Source organism: Scardinius erythrophthalmus (assembly GCF_964197995.2).
Source record: "Scardinius erythrophthalmus genome assembly, chromosome: 12".
NCBI lineage: Eukaryota > Metazoa > Chordata > Actinopteri > Cypriniformes > Leuciscidae > Scardinius > Scardinius erythrophthalmus.
The window spans coordinates 26,957,754-26,984,801 of NC_138232.1; the positions used below are offsets into that span (position 1 = coordinate 26,957,754).

General features: G+C 38.3%; 1 protein-coding gene across 1 annotated transcript in view; it reads right to left on the reverse strand.

The window, feature by feature from the left end:
* Nucleotides 1-27,048, reverse strand: part of ube2o (ubiquitin-conjugating enzyme E2O) — a 335,090-nt gene that overhangs the window by 286,019 nt on the left and 22,023 nt on the right. The window contains exons 9-15 of the mRNA XM_081381600.1: nucleotides 9,392-9,494; nucleotides 8,880-9,225; nucleotides 4,253-4,407; nucleotides 3,921-4,033; nucleotides 3,718-3,840; nucleotides 3,354-3,443; nucleotides 2,980-3,250 (exon numbers count right to left, since the gene is read on the reverse strand). Of these exons, the coding sequence (XP_081237726.1) occupies nucleotides 2,980-3,250; nucleotides 3,354-3,443; nucleotides 3,718-3,840; nucleotides 3,921-4,033; nucleotides 4,253-4,407; nucleotides 8,880-9,225; nucleotides 9,392-9,494 (1,201 nt within the window). The remainder of the gene's footprint in view (nucleotides 1-2,979; nucleotides 3,251-3,353; nucleotides 3,444-3,717; nucleotides 3,841-3,920; nucleotides 4,034-4,252; nucleotides 4,408-8,879; nucleotides 9,226-9,391; nucleotides 9,495-27,048) is intronic.

Sequence of the window (27,048 nt, forward strand, 5' to 3'; positions counted from 1 at the left end):
GAGCGCTCACATCCATAATGGAGAACTGTCACGTAATATTGTTTTTTGCCAGCTGTGGTAAACAGCGCGCATCTATGCCGTTCATTCATTCATAAACAGAAACCCGAGAAGGAAAAACTTACTAGTATTCCTCAGCTCGTATTCCTCGTATTCCTCATTATTCCTCACAGCGCTGCGTTGTAAACAAGTAATGATCTGAATAAACTTGTGTTTTGGTTTTCTCAAGCTGATGGGGGCGTTCACAGGATTGCGCGGATTACCTCAGCCATTTGCGTTTGAATAGCGTGCGCTCTCCGTGGGCGGAGTCACATTACATTTGAATTAGCTCTAATGAGGTCGACTGGAATCGCTCTCTTTTAATACAGATTTCACAAGATGAGAATATTTGTTTTTTATATAAATTACTTAATTTAAAAGAGGAGAATTCAAGCTTCATGCCTGTGTGCCTGTATGTCTGTTTGACTGAGTATTCACAGAGTTATTGCTCATTTTCGGACACGTTTCAGAATGGACTACACTGGCAGAGAGAAGGCAGAACTCGCTTCGTGTTTATTTTTCTTTATTTGGCAAAAAGCACAACACTTTGTTTTTATTGTGAGTTTACACAAAAATAATACACATTTAACAGAATCGATTGATGTATGAAACTTGTTTTGTAAAATCAAAGTCAAAAGAGTATTTGGGGTCTCAATTCAACTCATAAGGAAAAAAGCGTGCAGATCACGCCGGCGTGATTGCCGACCTCTGAGGGTTAAACACCGCAGCTAAACGTAATTCTGCAATATTGTCTTAGAGACCACAGCAATTCCACTGTATTATATGCTTATCCAGCTTCAAGTGGGTACAACAAGCCCCTTATTTCGAACATTTGGAGAAGGACTATGACTACGAGAGTACATATCCTCTTTCATTTCAATTTCTTTTGGAGGATCCATCTCCATCTCCAAATCCATCCATCTTCTTATCTTTACTTTCTTGATTTGTTTTGGGTTTTTGTGATGTTGATTTCTTATGACTTCTATTACTTGATTGGAAAAGGGAACTTTTGGGCATTTCTAAGAAAGTCAGTTTGTAGTCGAGTGGTAGAGCATTGGTCAGCAATGTCAATGACATGGGTTCAAACCCCGAACAAACACATGCAACTGTTTTTTTTTTTTAATGCAGAGATTTGTGTGTCCTGCAGTTCTAAAACACATTGATTTGTTACATCATAATTATTTTGCCTACATTAAGACTATAAATCTAGCCTACCATGAAAGCAACAAATATTATCCAACAGTAGGCTATGACTGAATTTATAATTTGAAATATTTAACAATTAATAAACTTTTATGACAAAAATACTACGACATGTAAACTATTTAATTCCTTCATAAACTTTAATAATGTTAACCTATAAATGCTAGCCTTTAATAAAGTGTTTCCTCCCTGAAATGTTTAATTTCGAGAGAGACTCTGCGCTTGTCAGCGAGGGAGACAAAAGAAACTTGCTGAAAGAGATCCAGTGGGTCTGCAAGCAAAATGTCTGTTCTTAATTTATTTAGCACTATTTACTATTCATGTTTGAATTGTACACAGCGACGCCGCAATTTATTTGTCTAAACAAATTTAAATGTTGCAAGAATAAGAATAAGATTCTGTATTCCTCATTTTACATAAAATCGCACAGGGAATAAACAAACTCTATGCAAAACTGTAGGCTAATAAATAAATAAAACGGTCCCAAGACTTTATGTAAACCTTGAAAATGTACAATATATATTTACATTTTTATATTAAAACAATAGCATACTATTTAGTAGGGGTGGCTCGCTTGATACCACTTTTTCATGTCCGATACTGATACCACAACCTTGAGTATCTGCCAATAACGATCCAATACCATCTTTTTCTCCCTCTTAAACAATTAAGCTGTTAATGGTTAACCCGAATCAGTCTAAAATAGTCAGAATATAAACACTTATTATAGGTATACCGTAGTGATTCAGGATAAGACAAAAACATGGTTTTGGATTCACAATGTACCCGCTCATTATATCACAAAAAGTTATGGACTGCTGCTTTAACCTAGCCATCTAAACAGTGCAAGAAATGTTCTACTCCCCTAAAGGAAGAAATATGTAGCCCACAACATGACTGCTGCTTCATTTTTTTTTTTAAATGCGGCACACTTTTCTTAATGGCACTCGTGCCTGTATAAATTCAGCATAGTCCTTTCCATGATGCTTCTGCAAGTGTTTAATCAAGTTTGTGGTTGAAGTTTCCAATGCTGCTTCCACCTTTCGAAACGCTTACATTGCATAAATTGCACTTGGCTTTGGCTTTTAGTAAAAAATAACTCCACACAGCTGACATGATGACTCCGGTCTCACCTCTCACTATCGTTCTAGCTACCATTCACGTGACGCCAGTGTTGCATCGGTTAAGAGCAAATATTTACAATGTTGTTGTCAATAAGCAGGCCTAGCCTATCAATTAAAAATAAACATAACCTACTACTAATAAAAATGACAGACAATGAATAAAAACGCTCCGAAAAGTGTTCAATAAATTGAATTGAATCAATAATTGTACCTTTTAAACATTCTTATTTGTGACAATTATTAAACTAGACAACAAACTGATGTTGGCTTGGGAAACCAAAACCTTGAACTGGGACTCGAACTTGGATCGCCTTGAGCACAGTTGCACCAAAGCCTAACTCAAGTAGGCTAGCCTATAAACTACGCTTTAACTCTTAATACGCCCATGCAAATGTGTAGCCTATATAATTTGTATTTCTATAGTTTTTTTTATTATTATTTATTACAAGGAGAAAATAACAATACATATTAAGACTTCTGTTTTATTTTTTTATATGGGGTATTAGTTGGCTACTGCATTATAAAGCAGTCCACGGTATAAAAAAAAAATTAAAAAACGCATTCACTTTATCTGATCCTTAATAATCCAGCAATATAATTGTAAGAGATTCATTACCTCCAAGAAGTTCAGGTGTGGAGAAAGCTCCTGGTGAGTCTGTAGTCGTGGAAGCATGCACGCCATGGGTTTTGCCATCAGAAGTGACATTTATGTTGGGGGAGGAGACTGGGATGGTTTCCCCACCACCTGGTTCCTCTTCCACTTGTCCATTATCTGTCTCCCAGCTATCACTCTCATCTTCCCATTCTTCAGATGAGGCACCACTACTACTGCCCTCTGCAGAGTCATAATATGTTTCTTCAATCTCAGACTCTACATTATACAAGTGCTAAGAGAGAAAGAATAAATTAGTCATCGGTGGGTGTGTGCATATTTAGTAGCAAATACTTTATCAGTTTAAAATTGAATGGCTCATTCACACTGGTGCATACCTGTGGCAGGACAATAGTCTTTGAATTATCAGCCCACACAACCTCCACTTTACTGCTCAGATCCACCCTGCACACTTGGCCAACAGATCTCTACATGGACAGTTGAGAAAATGACATGGAGACAATTTCAAAAATTGCTAAAAAAAAAAAAGATAGAACTATCAAACAACCTTAAAAGAGCACCAAGTCATTTTGTCCACTTATATCAAATAATAAAAAGTTTTACTTTAAATAAATAAAAAATTACTAGGTGCATTGAATAACAAAAATTACAATGGGGAGTTACATTTTACACTCAAACTTAAATGCACACTGGCAATATGATAAACCTGGAAAAGTTTTCTATGCAAAATTATATATGTACCTCATTTTCACAGTCCTCTGTGTCAGAGTTGCCGATCCTTATGACAATATCAGTTGTGTGAAAATGGAAATCTGGATGATCAGCAATGTCATAAACACTAACGTCCTCCTCCTCCCCAATCACCTACATATACAAGATTAATTTGTTAAACAATATGAAAATAGACAATCCCAAACACCTCTTAATGACAATATCAAAAATACCTCAACATTGTCGCCTGCAGCATTGAGCTTGACCCATTTGATTACACAGGTTCTGGCCTTATGATCACCTGACTGAATCACCCCATAGATGCCTGGATCATGAAGAGCCTGGGCTGCAGGAGCCAAAATCAACAGGGTTTATTTTAAGTGAGTAAAGTGCAAAATCTAAACAAGTTAGATTAGATTAGATTAGATGACCTATTTGCCAATTCAATTGTAATCAACCTAATATAAGGACTTTATTGATACATAAGCATGCTCCAACAAACAAAGGCATGACACAATTAAGAGCCATATTGAAAATGACAACTGTGTTATAAAAAAGAACATACGTCGTTTGTCTAGAACATAGTCTCCCGGGCAGAACTCATGGTTGTCCAGGTGCTGGATAGGGATCAGGTCATTGGAGCGGATCCCTGTCTCTAATCTACCATCCTTCCACATCACATCTGCAGAGGTTACAGTGGAGACAACCTCAACTGCCACCCTACACACAAACAGACATACCATTTAAAAGTGTATTCTAATTGAAGTCTTATTTAATTTGACAGAAATATGATCTACTTTAAGTCTTTCTTTTAAGGGGTCATATCATAATATCGGACCATCTGATTAACAGATTGTGTTGCACATTTCAGCAAAGATTTCATGAACATTTCACAATGCAATTCAGTTTTTGCGACTTCAATGAAAACAATTTGATGTAAATCTAAACATCAGAGCCCATTCTTTGTGCATGGATTTGGATTTAATGGTTTTGTATCATGTTGTAATTGTCATGTTGTCAACATGTCCGTAAGCTCAAACCTGCATGTAAGTGTTACATATACAGGATTACGCTTATGTGACTTCAATGAGATCTGTCCCAGAGGCCAGATTAATTTTGATGCAAAATATTTGTTCCACGTCTGATGAGGTGCAAGTCTTAAAATATTATTCTGTGTTAAATATAAACAATTAACATGGTCTTGAACATCATGTACAACAATGAGTAATTTTAAAAGACTATTTAAACTGAAAATATTAAAGGAGTGGTTTACTGCTTTTTTTCTTTGCATGATTGTGTTTATGGGGTGCAATATAACATGTCTTCATGTTTTTTTTTTTTAAAGCCTTATTTTTCATAAATTTCACCTTTATTGTAAGCTGCTTTCTCCTCTGTCATTTGAACGACCGGTTGACTTCCTGATTCTATGAAACCACTCCCTCAGAAACAGGCAATGGGCTCAGATTGGTTAGTTGGGCCGGTGTGTTGTAATTGGCTAAACTGCGTAGTGTACGTTGTCCGGAAACTTCACGCCCATTACCTTTATGGGCGAAAGTTGCATGTGCTTCGGTCAAATGTAAATAATGGTGTCAATACTGCCGTATCAGTTTGAGCCAGAATCAGACCCAGAAAGCGGCAATGAAGAGAGTCAAGCAGAACCTCCCCAAACACGGCTCTTACAAAACGTTTCTGAATGGTACTTTTTTTATTATTATTATTCTACTCTATTCTATTCTATTCTATTCTATTATTATTTTATAACAATTTCGATACGCTGTTAGATACGCTTTTGAGATACGGTTTTCTCCTGATTAAACATTTAATATAACTGAATAAATGACTGAGTAATACCGTTTTTTAAAGTTATTGTTTTATCGATATAATGAACAACCGTTTATCTATTCACAAAACTTAGTTTACTCAGTGTATCGGGTTTTTTTTAGGTGTACAAGTGGCAACTGTGTTAAAATGCCAACAGAACGTGAAAACATCTGTTGCAAAGAAATACAAAAGGTATTGTAAAAATAATAATACATATAATACATATAATTTTTTTAACTTTATACACGTTTGTCTTATACACACAAAATAGCATCGAACTAACTGGCTACTATAAACAAACAGCGTTGGCATTGGTTCTTGATCAAATCGAAAAATGACGTCAAAGCATACATGGAAAATACATTTACAAAATTAGTACATAATTACAAATTCAGGTCCAAAATGTTTGTACGCGTTTGTCATAGACACACGAAATAGCATAACTAAGTGGCTACTAAAGCCAGTGCTGGCATTTGTTTACGTCCTTGATAAAACTAAAACATTACGTCTGAAATTATACATGCAAATACATTTAAAATTATTAAGTCTTACTTACAGGTTGTGGCCCAACAACTGCTGCCTCTGGTTTTAAAGTTGGAACTGCTTCATGTTTTAGTAACAGTTTCATGTTGAATCCGGCATTGAATTCGTGGAGATTCTGGAAGCTGTCTTCCGTAAAATGCGCAGCACAGAGAGCTAAATTACGATTGTAATTTCCAGGAACATAATCAAACATAAATTTTAGCCATTGTTGACGAACTACAGCGTCCGTAGGAAGCCTGAACACAGAAGACCTGACAGCTGGGTGAAAATAACACACTTTCGACGGCATGGCTACAGCTCTCCACTATAACTCTTCCTCTTCGACAAAGCCGCAGAAATATGGCCATGCCCCCTTTTTTGCATATTCCGGAGGGAGGGTTGATGTAAATTTATGGGTTAGTTACGTATAAAACCCGGGAGGTATCTCGTTGTAGTCCCATTCGAGTCGTTTTTGTAGGCATTAAACTTCCTGATTTTTAAAAGACGATATCTCTGCTTACGTTGAACTTTCAGCGCAGCAACTTTGCAGATACTGTTCATGCACCAACAGCAACATTACACACTATTTAAAATGAAAAAGTGAAATCGCAATCAACCACCCCTTTAAATGAGTACGAAAAGGACTCGAAGTGATAGTATTGTATATAGGTTAATTGGTCTACATATTAAGTCTAGTATGGAGGTGTTATTATTTGATTTGCTATAGATAGATAGATGCGTGTATGCATGTATGTATGCATCTGTATCTATGTGAATGCATGGGTTTATGTGAACAGTAGGTAGGTAGATATACGGTGTATGTAAAGATGTATGTATAAGAAAAGCATCAAATTGTTTTGTATTTAACTAAAGGATAAAAATAGAGAAATTGGGTAGGACCTGAAAAGTTTGTTATTAACTTCTTCCTACTCCTTTTTGAACATGAGAATTTCTAATTTGAATTACTTACAATAATTTTGGAAGATTGTGCTGAGAAGTACATGACTTTATTTAGCTGTTATTTTAATTTTATATATGTATGCATGTCTGTATATATATTTTTTTATTTACATGTTCAAAATAAAAATTATTTAAAAAAAACAAAAAAAAAAACAAGTCCTTAACAATTAACACGTATATGTCTTTAAGGGTGTGTTAACACTTGGCATGTTTGGTTCGATTAAACATATCACCGATTTCAGGCCCAAAAAAGGCCCAAACATAAATGATCACATTCATCTAATCTTTCCTAACGATCCGCTAGCTGCCCGCGCAAGCAGGCCGTCAAAAAAAAACGCGTCTCTGTAGGCAGCCTAGTCTCTGAGATCTGCACACAAAAACAATTGGTTTCACCAACCACTCAAAACCAAAATAAATAGTGTTCCAACCAATCACCGACAGGGGGTGAGTGTTGTAAGGTTTTGTGGCAAAAAGCAAAACCTCACAGCACCCACCGTGATCGTTTTTTTGACGGCCTGCTTATGGGGCGGGCAGCTAGCGGATCGTTAGGAAAGATTAGATGAATGTGATCATTTATGTTTGGGCCTGAAATCGCTGATACAACCTTTAAACCTGGTGCGATTGCTCTGTTAGTGTGGTTAATTTGAATGTGTGAACGCTGCCATCCGAACCTTGATGCGCACCAAACAAGCGGACTGAGAATGCTGAAAAAATGGGTCTCAATCCTCTTCCAAACGAACTCTGGTGCAGTTCGAATGATATATGAACGCAACACGGAGCAAAGACATGTAAACAAACCAAAGACCCTAAAAAGGACAGAGTGCTCACGCATATAGTTTTTTTTCTCGTTATAGTCATGATGTTGCCATCACAGTTAGGTACAGGCATCAGAACCGCGTCTCCTCGCAGCAGATCGTTTGTGTGTGTGACAGAGGGATTCCTGCTGCGAACAAAACTACAAATGTGAACACACCCTAATATTAAAAAGGAGTGTTATTTGTGTTTTTGTTTTGTTAATATGATCCATTTTGGCTCTCTTTTATTGAGCTGGATATAAATGACATAGATAATATATATGCACATCAAGAACATTTTCAAAAGGACAACGGCATTAAAAAAAAAATCTGTTTTGCCAGAGTGATATAATACCACAAGTCTCCTCAGCCATCTCCATACTATGAGAGACAGGTGAACAGATACAGAGCTCAACAAGGTAAGGTTTCATTATACTGTCCTTAGTCTCTCTGCATGCACATCAAAATGCTATTTTGACTTTGTTGCATCCCTAGGACCACAAAACAAAATGATCAAAACGGATGGAAATCGTAATCATAATTTTTACAATTTTAGTTGCAATTCAACTTAATGATTTGATTATAATGACATTGCACTGAAATGCACTGTTCCTGCATTAATTAGTATGTTTATTACCTAAAGTAAATTATTTGCTGTATAGTCATTGGGTCAGATCTTATTGCAGTAACTACTCCAAGTGAGCAACTTTTAGACAGAGTTCGCTTGTTACTCGTTTTGACTAAATCATTAAAAAAGACATGGCTCATAAAAATAATACGAGTGCTGACTGCTTCAGTTGTCTGCATTCAGTGTTCAAATGTTTTTCAATGGTTTCCTGGACTTTCTAATCTCCTAATGGTTTTTAATTGGGCACCAAAAAAACAACAACATAAAAACACTACCCATGCCTAAGGTCAAGAAAATCATTCAGTTATTTAGAATTGTTTGTCGATTAGCAAACATAATGATCAATTCCGTCAGTTAGGACTGAAGGATATTAAGGGTGAACCTGCAGGTATTGCACTATGATTTACAACTTTTATCTGGCACGGCATGATCATTTCTGAACTCACAAATCAAAAACATTCATTCACCTGTCTCCTGGTTTAAACTCGCGTGAAAACTTAGTCCTCTTCTTCTTGTGTTTTCTCTTTAGGTTGCGGATAGAGAGAGGAATGCTCTTTTTTCGGGTTGGGCCACTCTGCAGTGAGGCCGTAGAGCTGGCAGAGGAAGTGACAGAGCTGGTATCATCTGTATCATCACCTGGCTCCTCATCTGACTCTTGGTCTCCCAAATGGGCCCATTGTCCCTGAAGAGCATCCAATGGTGGCTCTTTTCGCTCCTCCAGATCATCCTGGCATGGAACAGGACCATTGTTGGGGTAGCATGGAACAGAATTATCATCAGAACAATCCTGTTCCTGCACTGATCTCTTTTCACCTGGAGCATAAGACATGGTACAAAATATCAGACAATTTCTTAGCATCAAAAATAAGGTTAAAGATTAAAGACATATTTGAATAGGATATTGAAGAAACAATTACATGGACCATGCTGACAAATCAGTTCAGTTTGTGGTTTAAAAGTGAATAAAACAGTGCAGTACCTTCTATGCTGTCCGTTTTCTCTGTTGACTGTGAATTGTTACTCTGTGAGTCTGCATTTTCTGGAATTTTCTTTCCCACTTCTTTTCTAAACATTCTTTTTAACTGAAAAAAAATTTAAAAAAAAAATAATAATCAAATAATCAAATGATCAAAAAGCAAGAAAATGAAATTACAATAGCCAAATGATTTATTTTCATTTAGTAAAAACTGTTTAAATACTAGTAAAGCCATGTTAGATCAACTAATTTACCAAACTATTAGGGCTCTCAGGATTCCTTGATTAAATTCGATTACTCCATTTAAAAAAATGCTCTATAGCAATTTTCCTGTATCAATTAACCGGCAAAATACCGGGAGTGGCACATTCCACGGATGCGAATCCATGAACCGCATTATTAGACAGTTTTCAAAGACTGCACAATATATTAAAACCATTTAAAAATCATAATATAGCATAGTGCTATTGTGAAACCACAAAGGCTGCGATTCAGTTAAATAAATGTTTGCATTGAACAATCATCTTCAGAAAAATTAGGAAAACGAATTACTATCGAAGAACTTCATGTAGCCGTTTCTTCCTTGCAGTCTGGGAAAAGTCCAAGACCAAGATGGGTACCCGCTGGAATTCTATAAAGTGTTTTGGCAAAAACGTTCCCATCTATTACAATCCTTCTCAGGCTAATACAGAGGAAGCTTTGATTTTGTTGTACATTGGGAAAGCGTTTGATCGAGTGGAGTGGAGCTATTCATTTTATACTTTGGATAAGTTTGGTTTAGGAAAGAAATTAATTTCATGTATTAAGTTGCTTTGTTCCTCCCCACTGGCTGCAGTAAGGACAAACAAGATTCAATCTGATTATTTTCAATTATATCGCTTTACAAGACAAGGATGGCCCTCTTTTATTTGCAGTAGCCATTGAACCTCTTTCTATCGCCCTTCGATCTAACTGTGCCATTACTGGCATAGTTAGGAATTGTGTCAAGTTTATTTATATGCGGATGATTTACTACTTTATGTTTCTAATTTGTCTTTATCCGTCCCTGCTGCCCTGGCCACTCTTCAATGCTTCGGTCAAATTTCAGGTTATAAATTTAACTTGTCTAAAAGTGCAATCTTTCCAATTAAAACATTAACAAATAATTTCTCTAAGTAGCCTAGTTTTTCATATCTTGAAATTCTTGTTACACATAATGCAGATCTATTTAAAGCAAATTGGACTCCTTTGTTGTCCCGAACTAGGTAGAATCAATGGTCCCTTCTGAATCTCTCTTTAGCTGCTCAAATTAATGCTGTGAAAATGTTTGTTGTCCCACGATTTTTATATTTGTTTCAATGCATCCCTATCTTTCTCCCACAAAAGGTTTTTGGGGTGTTTTTTTGTGCGTTTTTTTTAAGATTTAGACTGCAAGATAGTGGGCTTTATCTGGTTTATCCTCAGGTTACGTAAAGTATATTTACAAAGACCCAAGCCATTGGGGGGTTTGGCATTCCCTAACCCGAGGTTCTATTATTGGGCCACCAATATTAGAGATTTAAAATGTTGGCTTCAAAATAAAAATGTAGAGTCTCTTCCTTCATGGCTTAAGATGGAAGCAAATTCCACTAAACCCAGCTCACTGAATGCTTTAGTACATTCTCACATTCTTATACCTCACCTTTTGCTAAGAATCTGATAGTAAAGACCACTCTTAATACTTGGGCTCAATTACAGTCATACTCAATCCATGCTCCGATAGCCACTAATTCAAGTCTTTTCTCTCTCCATGTTGGACAGTGCTATTTTATTTTGGTCTAGTTGTGGCCTTAATACATTGTGATTTATATATTGATGGCACATTTGCTTTTCAACAGCTTAGGGACACATTTTCAATTCCAAAGCAGCATTTTTTTCAGATACTTTTAGTTTTTCTCAGGCTACATTTCCAGATTTTCCTCTCCTGCCTAATGATACTCCTTTGAATAGTTTTTACTCCGATTAGTACAATAAAAGGTCTTGTCTTAAAAGTTTAATTTTTATGCTTTTAATTTGGTATACTTTCAGTTTCATGCAAACTCTTATTTTGACGTTTAAAACAGCTAAAACAGGAAGTAGTAAATGCATTAGAAACAGCAGACTGGTTAAAAAAATGCAGACGGTCATTGTGTCAGAGAAAATTCATCCTGCCTGTTGACTCCCCAGCAGAAGCATCGTTTTTATGTATATATATAATCTTTGTTCTGACTAATTTAACTTTTAAGCATATTGATTTTGTGCTGTAAAAGTAATGTTCATGAAAACTAGGTGGCTTAGCTAATTTCAGTATTTTGCTGTTTGTTTCCTAGTTTCACTCTCTCATCACTAGTTCCATATGTATGGTTTCAGTACAGATTGAAGAAAATAAATCTGCATACAAAGAACTCAGGATTTCTTCATGTTCATGAATAGAGAGAGTTTAGCTCACTGTTTAGTTGGAGTTGTTACACCTCAGCGAGAACAGTACAGTGGAAAAAGCGTAATCCAGCTGGGGTTTCAACGTCTTGAGAAGCAAGTAGATAAGCAAGATGAGTAAAATGGAATCAGAAAGGACAAACAATGCGTCTGCGCGCTCAAGAAAATCAAACAGCTCTCACTCATCGGCATCGAATGCTGCAGTAAGGGCACGCGCTAAAGCAGAGGCGGCGAAGGCACGAGCAGCATTTGCTGAGAAAGAAGCAGAGCTGAAGGTACAAAGGGCAGAGAAGGAAGCAGAGCTACAATTAGGAAAATCAAAGCTGGAAGCCGAACTAGGCGCACTTGAACTTAAAAGAGAGGCAGCCGCAGCTATTGCCCAAGCCGAGGCATTAGAAGCGGCCGAACTAGATCTAGAAGATTCAATCAAGACCGATTTACTAAGAGCAAATTTACAAAACGAATATGTTGAAGCACATGCTGAACATAACGTAGCACGAACTCAAGCATCTGCCCATGCAACATTACCTGAGGCAGCATTGTCAGAAGGGAGCTACGTCACATGGAATCCTCCATCAGAACGCAACTTACAGTTACAGGAAGGGCAGGAAGAGGTTGAAACCCATAACAGACCATCTGAGCATAACACAGCACCGAAAGGGACATTCTTCAGCAACTATGCTAAATTCAGGGATGTTACCCACATCAGCACACCATTTAATGGAGGTCATACAGGTCTGGTAAGATATGATGGACATCATACAACACCCATTGGAGACAGTGGACATCACACAACACTTGCTAGAGACAGCGGACACCCCGCAAAACCCAAAACACATCATCCTCACAAATCACCACTTAAAGCAACAGCGCCATCATACGTGCTGTGACACCTGAAACAGAACACCTGGCACGATACCTGGCTCGTCTTGATTTAGTGAGTACAAGTCTCTACCGATTCGATGATAAACCTGAAAATTATTTAGCATGGCAGTCATCATTCAGTAATGCTACAACAGACTTAGGACTCACCTCCACTGAAATGTTAGATTTGCTGATTAAATGGCTCGGACCAGAGTCTGTGAAACATATCAAAAGGATTCGCTCTGTGCATGTCGGGAACCCAGATGTGGCACTTAAAGGCTTGGGATCGCCTCCAAGAGTGCTACGCTGCGCCTGAAGTAATGGAGAAGTCTCTTTTTAAGAGATTGGATTAATTCCCAAGAATATCAACCAAAGATTAAGGGAAGCTGAGAGACCTAGGCGATCTTCTTATGGAAATCCAGGGTGCCAGAGAAGAAGGTTACCTCACAGGATTGGCCTACCTGGATACCGCCAGAGGCATTGGGCCCATCGTGGAGAAACTCCCTCACGGGCTACAGGAGAAATGGCTCTCAGTCGGCTGAAGATAAGACAGAAGATAACAACGGCTACTTCCCCCCATTTTATTACTTTGCTGATTTCATCTGCGACGAAGCACGCCGGAGGAGTGATCCCAGTTTCATCCTTCTATACGCCAGCAACAACGGACTGAAGTCAGACAAGGTAGTCTCAAATAATTATGGAAGAAAAATATCCGTTCACAAGACAGACATCTCTTCAGGTAAAGACCCACCTGCAAACTCACCTGAGAGAAAGCTCAGTGGGCCAGAGAAAAACTATCCCATTCACAACAAACCACATTCACTAAGGAAATGCAGAGTATTTAGAGGGAAGACTCTTGAAGAAAGAAAGAGCATTCTCAAGGAGAATGGAATTTATTTCAAGTGCTGCAAATCAGCTAGTCATCTTGCAAGAGACTGTAAAGCAACGGTAAAGTGCCTGGAGTGCGACAGTGACCTACATCATGCTGCTATGCATCCAGGTCCACCACCTCAAGTCTACAGAAGGCCTACACCCCCACCAGACAATGGCAGGGAGGAAGAGGAACATGCTAGCGACAGCACAGCCATCTCCTCACACTGCACCCAGGTATGTGGTCCAGATACCAGATACAGCAAGGTCCAGCTCGAAGATCTGTCTGGTACGAATATACCCTCAAGGTCAACGTGAGAAGGCAACCAACATGTACGTCATCTTGGATGATCAAAGTAACCGTTCACTGGTGCGTTCAGATTTCTTCTAGCTTTTCAACATCAAGGGCCAACCATTCCCTTACGCACTGAAGATCTGAGCCGGATTGGTTGAGACATCAGGCAGAAAGGCAGAGGGTTTCCAGGTCGAATCGCTTGATGGGCAGACTAGCCTATTGCTACCACCACTAATTGAGTGTAATGAGACTCTCATTGATCGCTCTGAAATACAGACGCCTGATGCAGCCCGTCACCATCCACACCTACGAAGTGTAGCGGCACACATACCAGAACTCGACCCCAAGGCAGAAATCCTCATCTTGCTAGGCAGAGACATTGTGAGGGTCCATAAAGTCCGACAGCAAGTGAGCAGACCTCACAACGCCCCCTTTGCACAAAGATTGGATTTGGGATGGGTCCTGGTAGGAGACATGTGCCTAGGGAATGCACACAAACCAGCTGTGAGTGCGTTCAAGACAAGTGTGCTAGAGAATGGCCGGCCCTCTATTCTCAGACCATGTAAAGGCTTCATGAAGCTGACTGAAGATGTGTACCATGTCAAGGAGCAGAAGAACAAACCACACAAGGCATCATTGGAGGCCCTTGGACTACTATACATGTAGATAACAAAAAAGATGCATTGGGACTGGCATTTAAAGACATTCTTAACTCTATTGGAGTTAGACAACATGTGTCAGGACCTACATATCGTCGTAATCATACTCTAGATCTAATATCACATGAAATCAATGTTGATGCTGTTGAAATTCTGCAGCAGAGCGATGACATCTCAGATCATTATCTAGTCTCGTGTAAACTTCATTTAGCCAAGGCTGCAAAGCCGACTCCATGTTACAAATATGTTAGACCTATCACTTCTGCCGCTAAAGATTGCTTTATTAGTAATCTTCCTGATCAGTTTCATCATCTCAGCATCCCAGGTAGCTTAGAAGAACTAGATATTGCGACAGAAACTTTTAACTCTCTTTTCCAACACTTTAGACACAGTTGCTCCGTTGCGATTAAAGAAGATTAAAGAAAATAGTCCAACGCCGTGGCACAACGAGCACACTCGGGCCCTTAAGAGAGCAGCCAGAAAAATGGAGCGAAACTGGAAGAAAACAAAACTAGAGGTATTTCGCATTTCATGGAAGGAGAGCTTGATTGCATACAGAGAGCCCTTAAAAGCTGCTAGATCTGCTTATTTTTCAACCCTATTAGAAGAAAATAAACAAAACCCTAGGTATTTATTTGAAACAGTGGCTAAACTAACGAAAAATAAAGCTTTAAGCCCAGAAGTTTCCAAGCAGCACAGCAGTAATGACTTTATGAACTTCTTCACTTATAAGATTGATAACATCAGGGAGAAAATTATAACTATGCAACCGTCTACTACAGTATCACATCAGGCAGTGCATTGTAGTCTCCCTAAGGAAAAATTTGATTCATTCATTGCTATAGAAGAGGAAGAATTCGTTAAACTCGTTAAATCATCTAAATCGACAACATGTATGTTAGAGCCTATAGCGACTAAGCTACTGAAAGAGATGTTTCCAGAGGTCATAGATCCTCTTCTTAATATCATTAATTCATCTTTGTCATTAGGATACGTACCAAAACCTTTCAAAAGGAGCATTTCACCCATGGGAACATTGATCTTTATTGAAAGTGGGTCATATATGTAGTCGAAATGTAAAATAAATTTCGAATTTGGTGCCTTCTTGACCAAGGAAAGACAGAAAGTAACTTCAGGACGCATTTGTATGAAAGACAACAACTCCCACAATGCACCACATTGCACAGCTCCGCAAGCCACTCCCACTAATCCAGAACAGCACATATGAGGTATCCGCCTATATGAGAAATCACTCTTCCTTCTACAAGGCTAGCTACCACCAGAGCTTGAAATTCATTTCACACAAAATGTCTAGTTAGTTGGCGAACTCATTAGTGAATTACTCCTCGTTTGTATTTCTTTCGAAATGGTGAATTATTGCATGGTACCGGGATGTTCAGTCAGAACATATGCAGTGCGAAACTAGGATGGTTAACAACACAAACGTCCGTGTCCTCGCCTGATTTAGAGATTTCGTCCAGGAGAAACTGGCATCGTTGAAATTCTTTGCAGCAGACGGACTCTATCTCTTTGTCCATAGGGACACCACTGGACGTCCAGTGAGAGCACAGGCACCACCAGTCCGACCCAGCTCGAGCCAGTCCGGGCTCCTCGTCCGCGACAGGCAGGTCTTCTGCCTCGGCTGCTCTTCGCTATAATGCGGCTCGTAAAGGTATCCACAAACACCTGATTCGAGCATCAGACTTCCGAAATCCTCTTCTTCTATATCATATTGAGTACCCTCCGCTATTGTCATAACTTCACATCTGGCTCCACAGCGCCTGTTAGCTTAGCTTCCAAACAAGATGGAGGATATTGCTTTTAGTTTCAGAAAGTGAAGTCTCACCCACTGATCTGTAATAGGTCTGTAACGTGAGTGGGTCCCAGCCCCTGGGAAAGATGAGGAACGAGTGTTTGTTGTCTCAACCCCTCTACAAAGATATGGGACTTCCTGCTTAGAATGATGCAAAATGACGATTTCTGCATCATTGTAAGCAGGAACTGCAACACTGACATCCTTATTTCTCCCGTCTCAGGGGAAAATGAGGGAATAATGCACGACAATTCAAAAATATGACTGGGTTTCTAACGATACAAGGCTTGATGCAAATGGGTGAAGTGTCCCTTTAAGCTGGCTATGATTAAACCGCTTGTTAAAAAAACGCAACATGATCGTACAGAATTAGTCAATTACAGGCCGATCTCGAATCTACCTTTTCTGTCAAAGATACTAGAAAAGGCGGCATCCTCACAACTATGTTCCTTTTTAGAAAGAAATTATATCTGCGAGGATTTTCAGTCAGGATTTAGACCGTACCATAGTACTGAGACTGCTCTCATTAGAATTACAAATGATTTGCTCTTATCATCCGATCGTGGTTGTATCTCTCTATTAGTGTTACTCGATCTTAGTGCTGCATTTGATACTATTGACCACAACATTCTTTTAAATAGACTTGAAAATTATGTTGGCATTAGTGGAATTGCATTAGCATGGTTCAAATCATACTTGTCTGACTGTTATCAGTTTGTAACAGTAAATGAAGAGATGTCTCATCGATCACAAGTTCAGTATGGCGTACCACAAGGCTCAGTACTAGGACTGTTGCTGTTCACTCTGTACATCCTACCCTTGGGAGATATCATTAGGAAGCATGGCATTAGTTTTCACTGTTATGCTGATGATATGCAGCTCTATTTCTTCCCACCCTGACGAAACTTACCAATTCACAAAATTAACGGAATGCATAGCTGATATAAAAACCTGGATGACTAGCAACTTCCTACTACTTAATTCTGAAAAAAACAGAGATTCTAATTATTGGACAAAAAACTTCCTCTCGTAATAACCTAGAATACTGTCTAACACTTGATGGCTGCTCTGTCAAGTCCTCGTCATCGGTTAGGAACCTGGGTGTGCTCTTTGATACCAATCTTTCATTTGAAAGTCACGTGTCTAGTATCTTTAAAACCACATTTTTTCATCTTAAAAATATATCTAAATTACGTCACATGCTCTCAATGAAAAATGCAGAACAATTAGTTCATGCATTCATGACATCAAGGCTAGATTATTGTAATGCTATTATGGGTGGTTACCCTGCATGCTGAATAAACAAACTACAGCTGGTCCAAAATGCAATGCTAGAGTTCTTACCAGAACCAGGAAGTATGACCATATTAGCCCAGTTCTGTCAACACTGCATTGTTTACACAATTGTAAACAACGTTTAATAAGGTAAACTTACATTTTAAAATATTGCTGATTACTTACAAAGCACTAAATGGTTTAGCTCCCCAGTACTTGAGCGAGCTCTTAACGCATTATAGTCCTACACGTCTACTGCGATCTCAAAATTCTGGCCAGTTGATAATACCTAGAATATCAAAATCGACTGCTGGCGGTAGATCCTTCTCCTATTTAGCATCTAAACTTTGGAACAGTCTTCCTAACATTGTCCAGGAAGCAGACACACTCTGTCAGTTTAAATCTAGACTAAAAACGCATCTCTTTTACCTGGCATTCATATAGAACATTATACATTTCTATTATTCAAATCAGTTAAATGATTATTAGGCTGCATAGATTAGGTCAACCGGAACCGGGGACACTTCCTAAACACCTGATGTACTCATTACATCATAAGAAGAATGGCATCTACGCTAATGTTAGTCTTTCTGTTTATTCCGAGGTTTACTGAAGTCAGCCGGATCCAGATCAGATGGTGGACTTGCGCCTGGACCCATCCACGACGCATCCCTGAGGTGTCAGCCTCATCAGCTCTGTGAAGGCCTCATCGACACGACAGCCATCGGCACTGATCCTCAACAAACTCGTCTCCATACCAGCGTGATGACTCCGACTTCCAACCAGATGGAACTAGATAAATATTCTGAATGTTCTGATCCTATCTGACTTCTGACCTGTAATGCTGCCTTAATCATATTCGTACACTGTTCGCTCGTTGGACAGAGGAGAACTGGCCCTGACTGAGCCTGGTTTCTCCCAAGGTTTTTTTCTCCATTCTGTCACCTGATGGAGTTTTGGTTCCTTGCCACTGTTGCCTTGGCTTTTGGCTTGCTTAGTTAGGGATATTTAATATTCAACAATATTATTGATCTGCGTTACTTAAGGTGGACGATAACGCAATTTTCTTCTAGAAACAAACTTTGTTGTATTATTTTTCATGTTATCACTGTGAAGCTGCTTTAATACAATCTGTATTGTAAAAATCACTATATAAATAAAGGTGACTTGACCATTGTTTTGTCTAATCCTGGCCTTTCCCTGCTCTCTTGGCCGCATAGCAGGTCCGTCATATGAGTAAACATTTAGGCTACAATTTCCTCAGCGTCCAAACTGTCATTGCGATCCATTGCTTTCCTATTGTTTACTTTGACCGCACTCCCTCCCGTTACGTCACTTGAGTTTTGGTGGTTTTCAAATGCGGAAGTAAAATTCTCACAAAAACGACTCCAGAAACCAAAATAGCATTTTCTAAGTATATGTTTATATTTAAATCTACATTGGCTCACTGGATACTCCAACCTGCAATATGCCCTTTAAGTTACTGTATAACTGAGCATAGTAAGTACTTTTAAAGGAACACGCCAACTTTTTGGGACATTAGCTTATTCACCGTATCCCCCAGAGTTAGACAAGTCCATACATACCCTTTTCATCTCCGTGTGTGCCGTACTGCTCCCAATAAGTGACAAAATAACGCCAACATTTTCCTACTTACATGTTGTGATTTGTATAGTCACAGCGTGTACAAATAACAAGGTCACATGAGACACAGCCATCTTATTACCATATACATACATAGCCTTCTCTGTCAGCAATATAGGATTTATATGTGATAAATGCAAGGAGACAGTTAGGCTGACGGAGAAGATTTCAGAACTAAAGAAACGCATCCAAACTTTAATTGAGGATAGTAAGAGTGCTAGAGATACTTTAGATACTGCTTTGGATGCGCCTAGCATAGTGAACTCTTTACATGATTCGGTTCTGGCTGAATTAGTGCCTGCGCAGCAAGGCAAATGGGTGACAGTGAGGGATCGCTCTAGTCGCGGATCAAGAAACCACTCTTCTATTCCGATTATCATAAATCGATTTGCCCCGCTCAGTGAAACACCTACTGAGAATTCTGTTGATTGTGCCCTAGTAATTGGTGATTCGATCACATGGAACGTGAAAATAGAGACACCAGCCACCATAGTCACATGTTTGCCAGGAGCCAGAGCGCCTGACATCAAAGCAAATTTAAAAGTGCTGGCTAATGCTAATTGTAAATTCTCTAAGATTATTATTCACGTCGGCACTAATGATGTTCGACTCCGCCAGTCGGAGATCACCAAAATTAATATTAAAGAGGTGTGTGAACTCGCAAGTACGATGTCAAGCACTGTAATTTGCTCTGGCCCCCTTCCTGTTTGTCGGAGTGATGAGATAGTTAGTAGATTGTGTTCACTCAATGGCTGGCTGTCTCGGTGGTGTCCGCAAAATAATATAGAATTCATAGACAATTGGAAAAGTTTTTGGGGCAAACCTGACCTGTTGAAAAGAGATGGTATTCATCCCTCATGGGATGGTGCTGCTCTTCTCTCTAGTAATTTGGCTCATAGTCTTAGAGATAAAAAAAAATTACAAATTGGGCACCAGGTCAGGAAGCAGACAGACTGGCTTAACTGACTGTCTGCTAGCGGCCTCGCATCACCAAGGTCAGATAAATCCCATCACATAGAGCCTCTTTCACCTAGCTATCATCATATAGAGACTGTGTCTGTTCCCCGAATCTGGAAATCCAAAAAACGTCCAAACCCATCTAAGGTTAAAAATTTAATTGATGTTCAACAAATAAAAAACAGCTATAATACATGAGCAAATGCTAAAGCTTGGGTTGCTGAATATTCGATCCCTTACTCCAAAAGCACTCATTGTTAATGATATGATTTCAGATAATAACCTAGATGTGCGGTGTTTGACAGAAACCTGGCTAAAACCAAACGATTACATTACTTTAAATGAGTCAACCCCACAAGATTACTGTTATAAACATGAACCTCGTCTGAAATGCAAAGGGTTGCTGTAATTTATAGTAATATTTTCAAAACCACTCAGAAATCAAGTTTTAAATATACGTCTTTTGAAGTGTGGGTGCTTAACGTAAAAATATATAGTGTAAACGATAAATCACGTTTTAGATTTGTGCTGGGTACTGTATACAGGCCACCAGGGCACCATAAAGATTTTATCAAATAATTTGCGGAATTTCTATCAGAATTAATATTGAGTGCAGATAAAGTACTAATTGTTGGTGATTTTAATATACACATCGATAATGGAAAAGATGCATTGGGTTTGGCATTTAAAGATATTGTAAACTCAATTGGAGTTATACAACACGTGTCAGGACCTACTCATTGTCGTAATCATACTCTAGATCTAATATTATCACACGGAATAAATGTTGAGTGATGACATCTCAGATCATTATCTAGTCTCGTGTAAATTACATTTAGCCAAGGCTGCAAAGCCGACTCCGTATTATAAATATGTTAGACCTATCACTTCTTCCACTAAAGATTGCTTTATCAATAATCTTCCTAATCAGTTTCATCATCTCAGCATCCCGGATAGCTTAGAAGAACTTGATTTTGCGACAGAAACTTTTAACTCTCTCTTTTCCAGCACTTTAGACACAGTTGCTCTGTTGCGCTTAAAGAAGATTAAAGAAAATAGTCCAACGCCGTGGTACAACGAGCACACTCAGGCCCTTAAGAGAGCAGCCAGAAAAATGAAGTGCAACTGGAAGAAAACAAAACTAGAGGTATTTCGCATTTCATGGAAGGAGAGCTCGATTACTTAGAGAGGCTTTAAAAGCTGCTAGATCTACTTATTTTTCAACCCTATTAGAAGAAAATAAACATAATCCTAGGTATTTATTTGAAATGGTGGCTAAACTAATGAAAAATAAAGCTTCAAGCCCAGAAGTTTCCAAGCAACACAGCAGTAATGACTTTATGAACTTCTTCACTTATAAGATTGATAATATAAGGGACAAAATTATAACTATGCAATCGTCTACTACAGTATCGCATCAGGCAGTGCATTTTAGTCTCCCTGAGGAAAAATTTGATTCATTCATTGCTAGAGGAGAGGAATAATTTTGCAAACACGTTAATTCATCTAAATCGACAACATGTATGTTAGACCCTATCCCGACTAAGCTACTGAAGGAGATGCTTCCAGATGTCATAGATCCTCTTCTTAATTAGAGCCCGACCGATATGGATTTTTGGGCGCCGATGCCGATACCGATAAAAAAAAGCCAGATACCGATATATCGGCCGATATTATTTATGTGTATATTATAATACGGTAGCAATATTATTTATGTGTATTATAGTACAGTAAGTTTGGACGCACTTTCCAATTGGTGTGTACAAACTTTTGATGGATACTGTATATAGAATACACAGTATAAACAGAATAAATACAGTATATAAACATTTTGCAATGATAACTCAAATGTGGTGATTAAACACTTGTGTGACAAAAATATGTAATGGAGGCAGGGTGAATGATAGAATGAGAATTTGAGCTGTAACCAAACTAGTTTGCATTGCATTTTATATTATATTATATTTTAAATACTCTTCTATTTTTAATCTTAATTTCTCTAATATCTACCAGTGGAGGAAGAGCTCAGATCTTTTTAGTAAAGTAAAATTAATAATATCATAATGAAAACGTTTATAATTACATATGTACAGTAGTTTTACACTATTTTAAATAAGTAGTAAGCAAAATGTACTAAACGTGAAACTAGGGCTGGACCCGAATATTCGAATATTCATTCGGTGGGTTGGTATTCAATTTGAAAATTTGACATTCAAATATATATATATATTTTTTTTACATCTGGGATCACCCGCGAAACGGTTCTCATTCGCGCTTGAATAAGGCCGGCGACACACTGACAGCGTGGCATGGCCGTTTTTATTTCGGCTCCCATGTTAACAGGTTGGAGTTTGCACACTGCCTGCGTGAGACACGCGTCTCTCAGGCGCGGCTCGAGCCACGCGGAAAACGCATGCATGCTAGAAACAGAACCGACGCGCAAGTGTTCCAGCAACGGGAGTGTTCTCTGGCAAGAGCGCAGAACAGCGGAGTTTGTATGGAGGAAGTGCATGTCTGAGCTTGTGTTTTGGATTAAGCTGTGTTGCTTTGACATTGTGGAAAATAGAATAATAGAAACAATGTATTAGCCTTTTTACCCGTTATTATCAATCTAAATTAATCTTGTTTTTTAATTTAACTTAATTTCGTTTTTCTTTATTTAAATTTCATTTTTCTTTATTTAAATTTCGTTTTTTCTTTATTTAAATTTCGTTTTTTCTTTATTTAAATTTCGTTTTTATTTATTTAAATTTCGTTTAATTTCTTTATTTAAATTTTGTTTTTCTTTATTTAAATTTCGTTTTTATTTATTTAAATTTCGTTTAATTTCTTTATTTATATTTCATTTTTCTTTATTTATATTTCGTTTTTCTTTATTTAAATTTCGTTTTTCTTTATTTAAATCTACCCTTTACTGTGTCAGTAATTTTGTTAGTCAGAAAAATATTAGACTACCTTAAAAGTAGCGCTTAAATTAACAGACCTGTGTGTGTGCGTTTTATATCACTAACAGTTCTCAGACGCGTTCTCTGCCCGCGTGAGGTGCGCCGCTTCCCGCTCGCGCTGTTCCATAGTTTACTAAAAGTGTATTAATTCTGAACGTGTCGCGTCTCCATCTGGCTACTTTTAATGCAAAATGGCCCTATATAAAGTGTTATAATTACATAAATTATTGGAATATTGCTTGATGTTGTAACGTAGCAGAATGAGCTTTAACACTGTGTCTACACCAGATGCGCTGTTATTTTTTTGCCACTTTTGCCAGTTCTTTGTAACAGCTTTTATGTGCTTTATTGGCAGCGGCATCCTTACATAAATCACTGCACGCTGCATTTTTTTAAATATTAATTTATCGGCCGTTATAAATGCCGATACCGATAGTTAGGAAAAGGCCTAATATCGGCCGATAATATCGGCCCGCCGATATATCGGTCGGGCTCTATTCTTAATATCATTAATTTGTCTTTGTCTCTAGGATACGTACCAAAAAAAATTTAAACTGGCTATGATTAAACCACTTGTTAAAAAACCGCAACTTGATCCTACAGAGTTAGTCAATTACAGGCCGATCTTGAATCTACCTTTTCTGTCAAAGATATTAGAAAAAGCAGTATCCTCACAACTGTGTTCCTTTCTTGAAAGAAATGATATCTGTGAGGATTTTCAGTCCGGATTTAGACCGTACCATAGTACTGATAGTACATAGTACCATAGTACTTATCATTAGTCACAAATGATTTGCTCTTTTCATCCGATCGTGGTTGTATCTCTTTATTAGTGTTACTTGATCTTAGTGCTGCATTTGACACCATTGACCACAACATTCTTTAAAATAGACTAGAAAACTATGTTGGCATTAGTGGAATTGCACTAGCATGGTTTAAATCATACTTATCTGACCGTTATCAGTTTGTAGCAGTAAATGAAGAGATGTCTCATCGATCACAAGTTCAGTATGGCGTACCACAAGGCTCAGTACTAGGACCGTTGCTTTTCACTCTGTACATGCTACCCTTAGGAGATATCATTAGGAAGCATGGAATTAGTTTTCACTGTTATGCTGATGATACTCAGCTCTATATTTCTTCACGCCCTGACGAAACTTACCAATTCACTAAATTAACAGAATGCATAGCTGATATAAAAAATTGGATGACTCGTAATTTCCTACTTCTAAATTCTGAAAAAAAACAGAGATTCTAATTATTGGACAAAAAACTTCCTCACGTAATAATCTAGAATACTGTCTAACACTTGATGGCTGCTCTGTTAAGTCTTCGTTGTCGGTTAGGAACCTGGGGCCGGTTTCACAAAGCTATTTTAGACCGGTCTATAGTGTTAGACAAGTCTAAAATTTGCTCATAGACTAGTCTAATGCAAGTTAGACTTTCACAAAAATAAAGACTGACTTAATTTAGACCAAAAAAATTAGACGCCTTACCCCCAGGCTAACTTAGACTCTGTTACCTTGGCAACCAGAAGTAACAATCAGTTACATTACAAACAGCCAAAAGAAAAGGGAAAATGGCTCATAATCTAAACATTATCTTGTTACTACATTCCCAAGTAAAATGTCCTTGTCTGTTGGGGCCGTTACATAGTCAACGCGAGCAACGATCGACGCGCTCCCTTTCATACGCAAGCGTCACGGGCGATGCGTGAAATGCAATACACCGTGACTGCTCAAACAGGGGGTAGTAGAGTCATAGTGGAGTCATAGCTCTGAATGCCCGTCTATTTTGCTTCAAACGCTCGCTATATACGCGCGTCCTATTCGCCTTGGACGCGCGAATGGATTCAAAATGTTCAAGCATCGAACTAGACGCGATAGACGCGAATTTCACGCTCTATTCTGCGTTTTGTGTGAACGCTGCATAATAACAGGCTGCGATGTCAAGATTGCAATGCTGGAATGTGTGTGTGTGTGTATGTGTGTGTGTGTGTGTGTGTGTGTGTGTGTGTGTGTGTGTGTGTGTGTGTGTGTGTGTGTGTGTGTGTGTGTGTGTGTGTGTGTGTGTGTGTGTGTGTGTGTGTCAGAAAGAGGCACGGGCGCGATCGAACAGTGGAAACATAAAAACATACTCCGTCATTTATACTCCTCCAACAAACACATATTTTCCGCTGGGGTAAACTGCACTGAGCGGTTGAATGCGCTTACTCGATCCGCCATGTTTTTTGTTTTGAAAAGTGTAATTTTACCCAGAATGCATTGCAGTGTAGTCCTACTTAAGATAGTCAGAGTCTTAAGTGCTTTGTGCAACAGTCTGATTTAGATGTCTATCTGAAGTCTGACTATCTACTATATCTAAGCCATAGTCAAAGTCTATCTTTGTGAAACCGGCCCCTGGGTTTGATATCAACCTTTCATTTGAAAGTCACGTGTCTAGTATCTGTAAAACTGCATTTTCCATCTTAAAAATATATCTAAATTACGCCATATGTTCTCATTGACAAATGCGGAACAATTAGTTCATGCGTTCATGACCTCAAGGCTAGATTATTGTAATGCTCTACTGGGTGGTTGCCCTGCACGCTTAACCCCCTGGGGTCGGCTATCGCGCCGGCTCGTTTTTTTTCCTTATGAGTGCAAAAAAAAAAAAAAAAAAAAAAAAAATTTATCTTATATGCTTGTGTTATACATCAATCGATCCTGTTTAGTGTGTATTATTTTTGTGTATACTCACAATAAAAACAAAGTGTTGTGCTTTTCGCCAAATAAAGAAAAATAAACATGATGCGAGTTCTGCCTACTCTCCGTCAGTGAAGTCCATTCTGAAACTCGTCCGAAAATGAACTGTAACTCAGCGAATACTCAGTCAAACAGGCATACAGACACACAGGCATGAAGCTTGAATTCTCTTCTTTTAAATTAAAATTTGATAAAAAACAAATATTCACAGTTTATATAATATGTGTGTAAAGAGAGAGATGTCAGTCGTTCTCATCTCAGCTAATTAAGTTTTAATGTGACTCCGCCTACGGAGAGCGCGCGCTATTCAAACGCAAATGTGAGGCGATCCATACAAACCTGTGAAACGCCCACATCAGCTGGATAAGGCTGGTGACACACTGGATGCGTGGCGTAAGCGTCTCATCTGCGTGGCGTGTCCGTTTTTATTTCGGCTCCCATGTTAACAGTTTAGAGTTTGCACACTGCCTGTGTGAGACGCGCGTCTCAGGCGCGGCACGAGCCGCGTGGAAAACGCATGCATGCTAGAAATAGAACCGTCGCCTATTTTTCACGCGACACGCAAGCGTCCTGGAAGCGTTTCCATGCAAAATTAAATAGGAAAATCTGTTTATATGTCATTTTGACACGAATACATATTAATAAATGTCCTTTTGATGTTTAAAAGTGTCTAGGTTTTGACATAAATGCAAATATAAATGTAATTTTACAAAATATTATCGATTTTCAAATACTGCTGTATTGAATGAACAGCTTTTAGCAAACTCTATTGCTATACTGAGATGAGGAATATATACTGTATGTGTTTTGTCAAAAATAAAGTCATCAACTAACTAATGAATCCTTTACTTTGAAATACGTATGATAAAATGTATACTTTAGTTTTGAAAGACGTTGACTAGTTTTGAATAGATTATAAAGTATGTATGTGTATGCATGCATATATATATATATATATATATATATATATGTGTGTGTGTATATGTAAATGTATATATATGTGTGTGTGTGTGTGTGTGTGTGTGTGTGTGTGTGTGTGTGTGTGTGTGTGTGTGTGTGTGTGTGTGTGTGTGTGTGTGTGTGTGTGTGTGTGTGTGTGTGTGTATACATATATGAAGAGTTCAGATGCAAAAGCCTCTAAATGCCATCTGAAATTTTCTT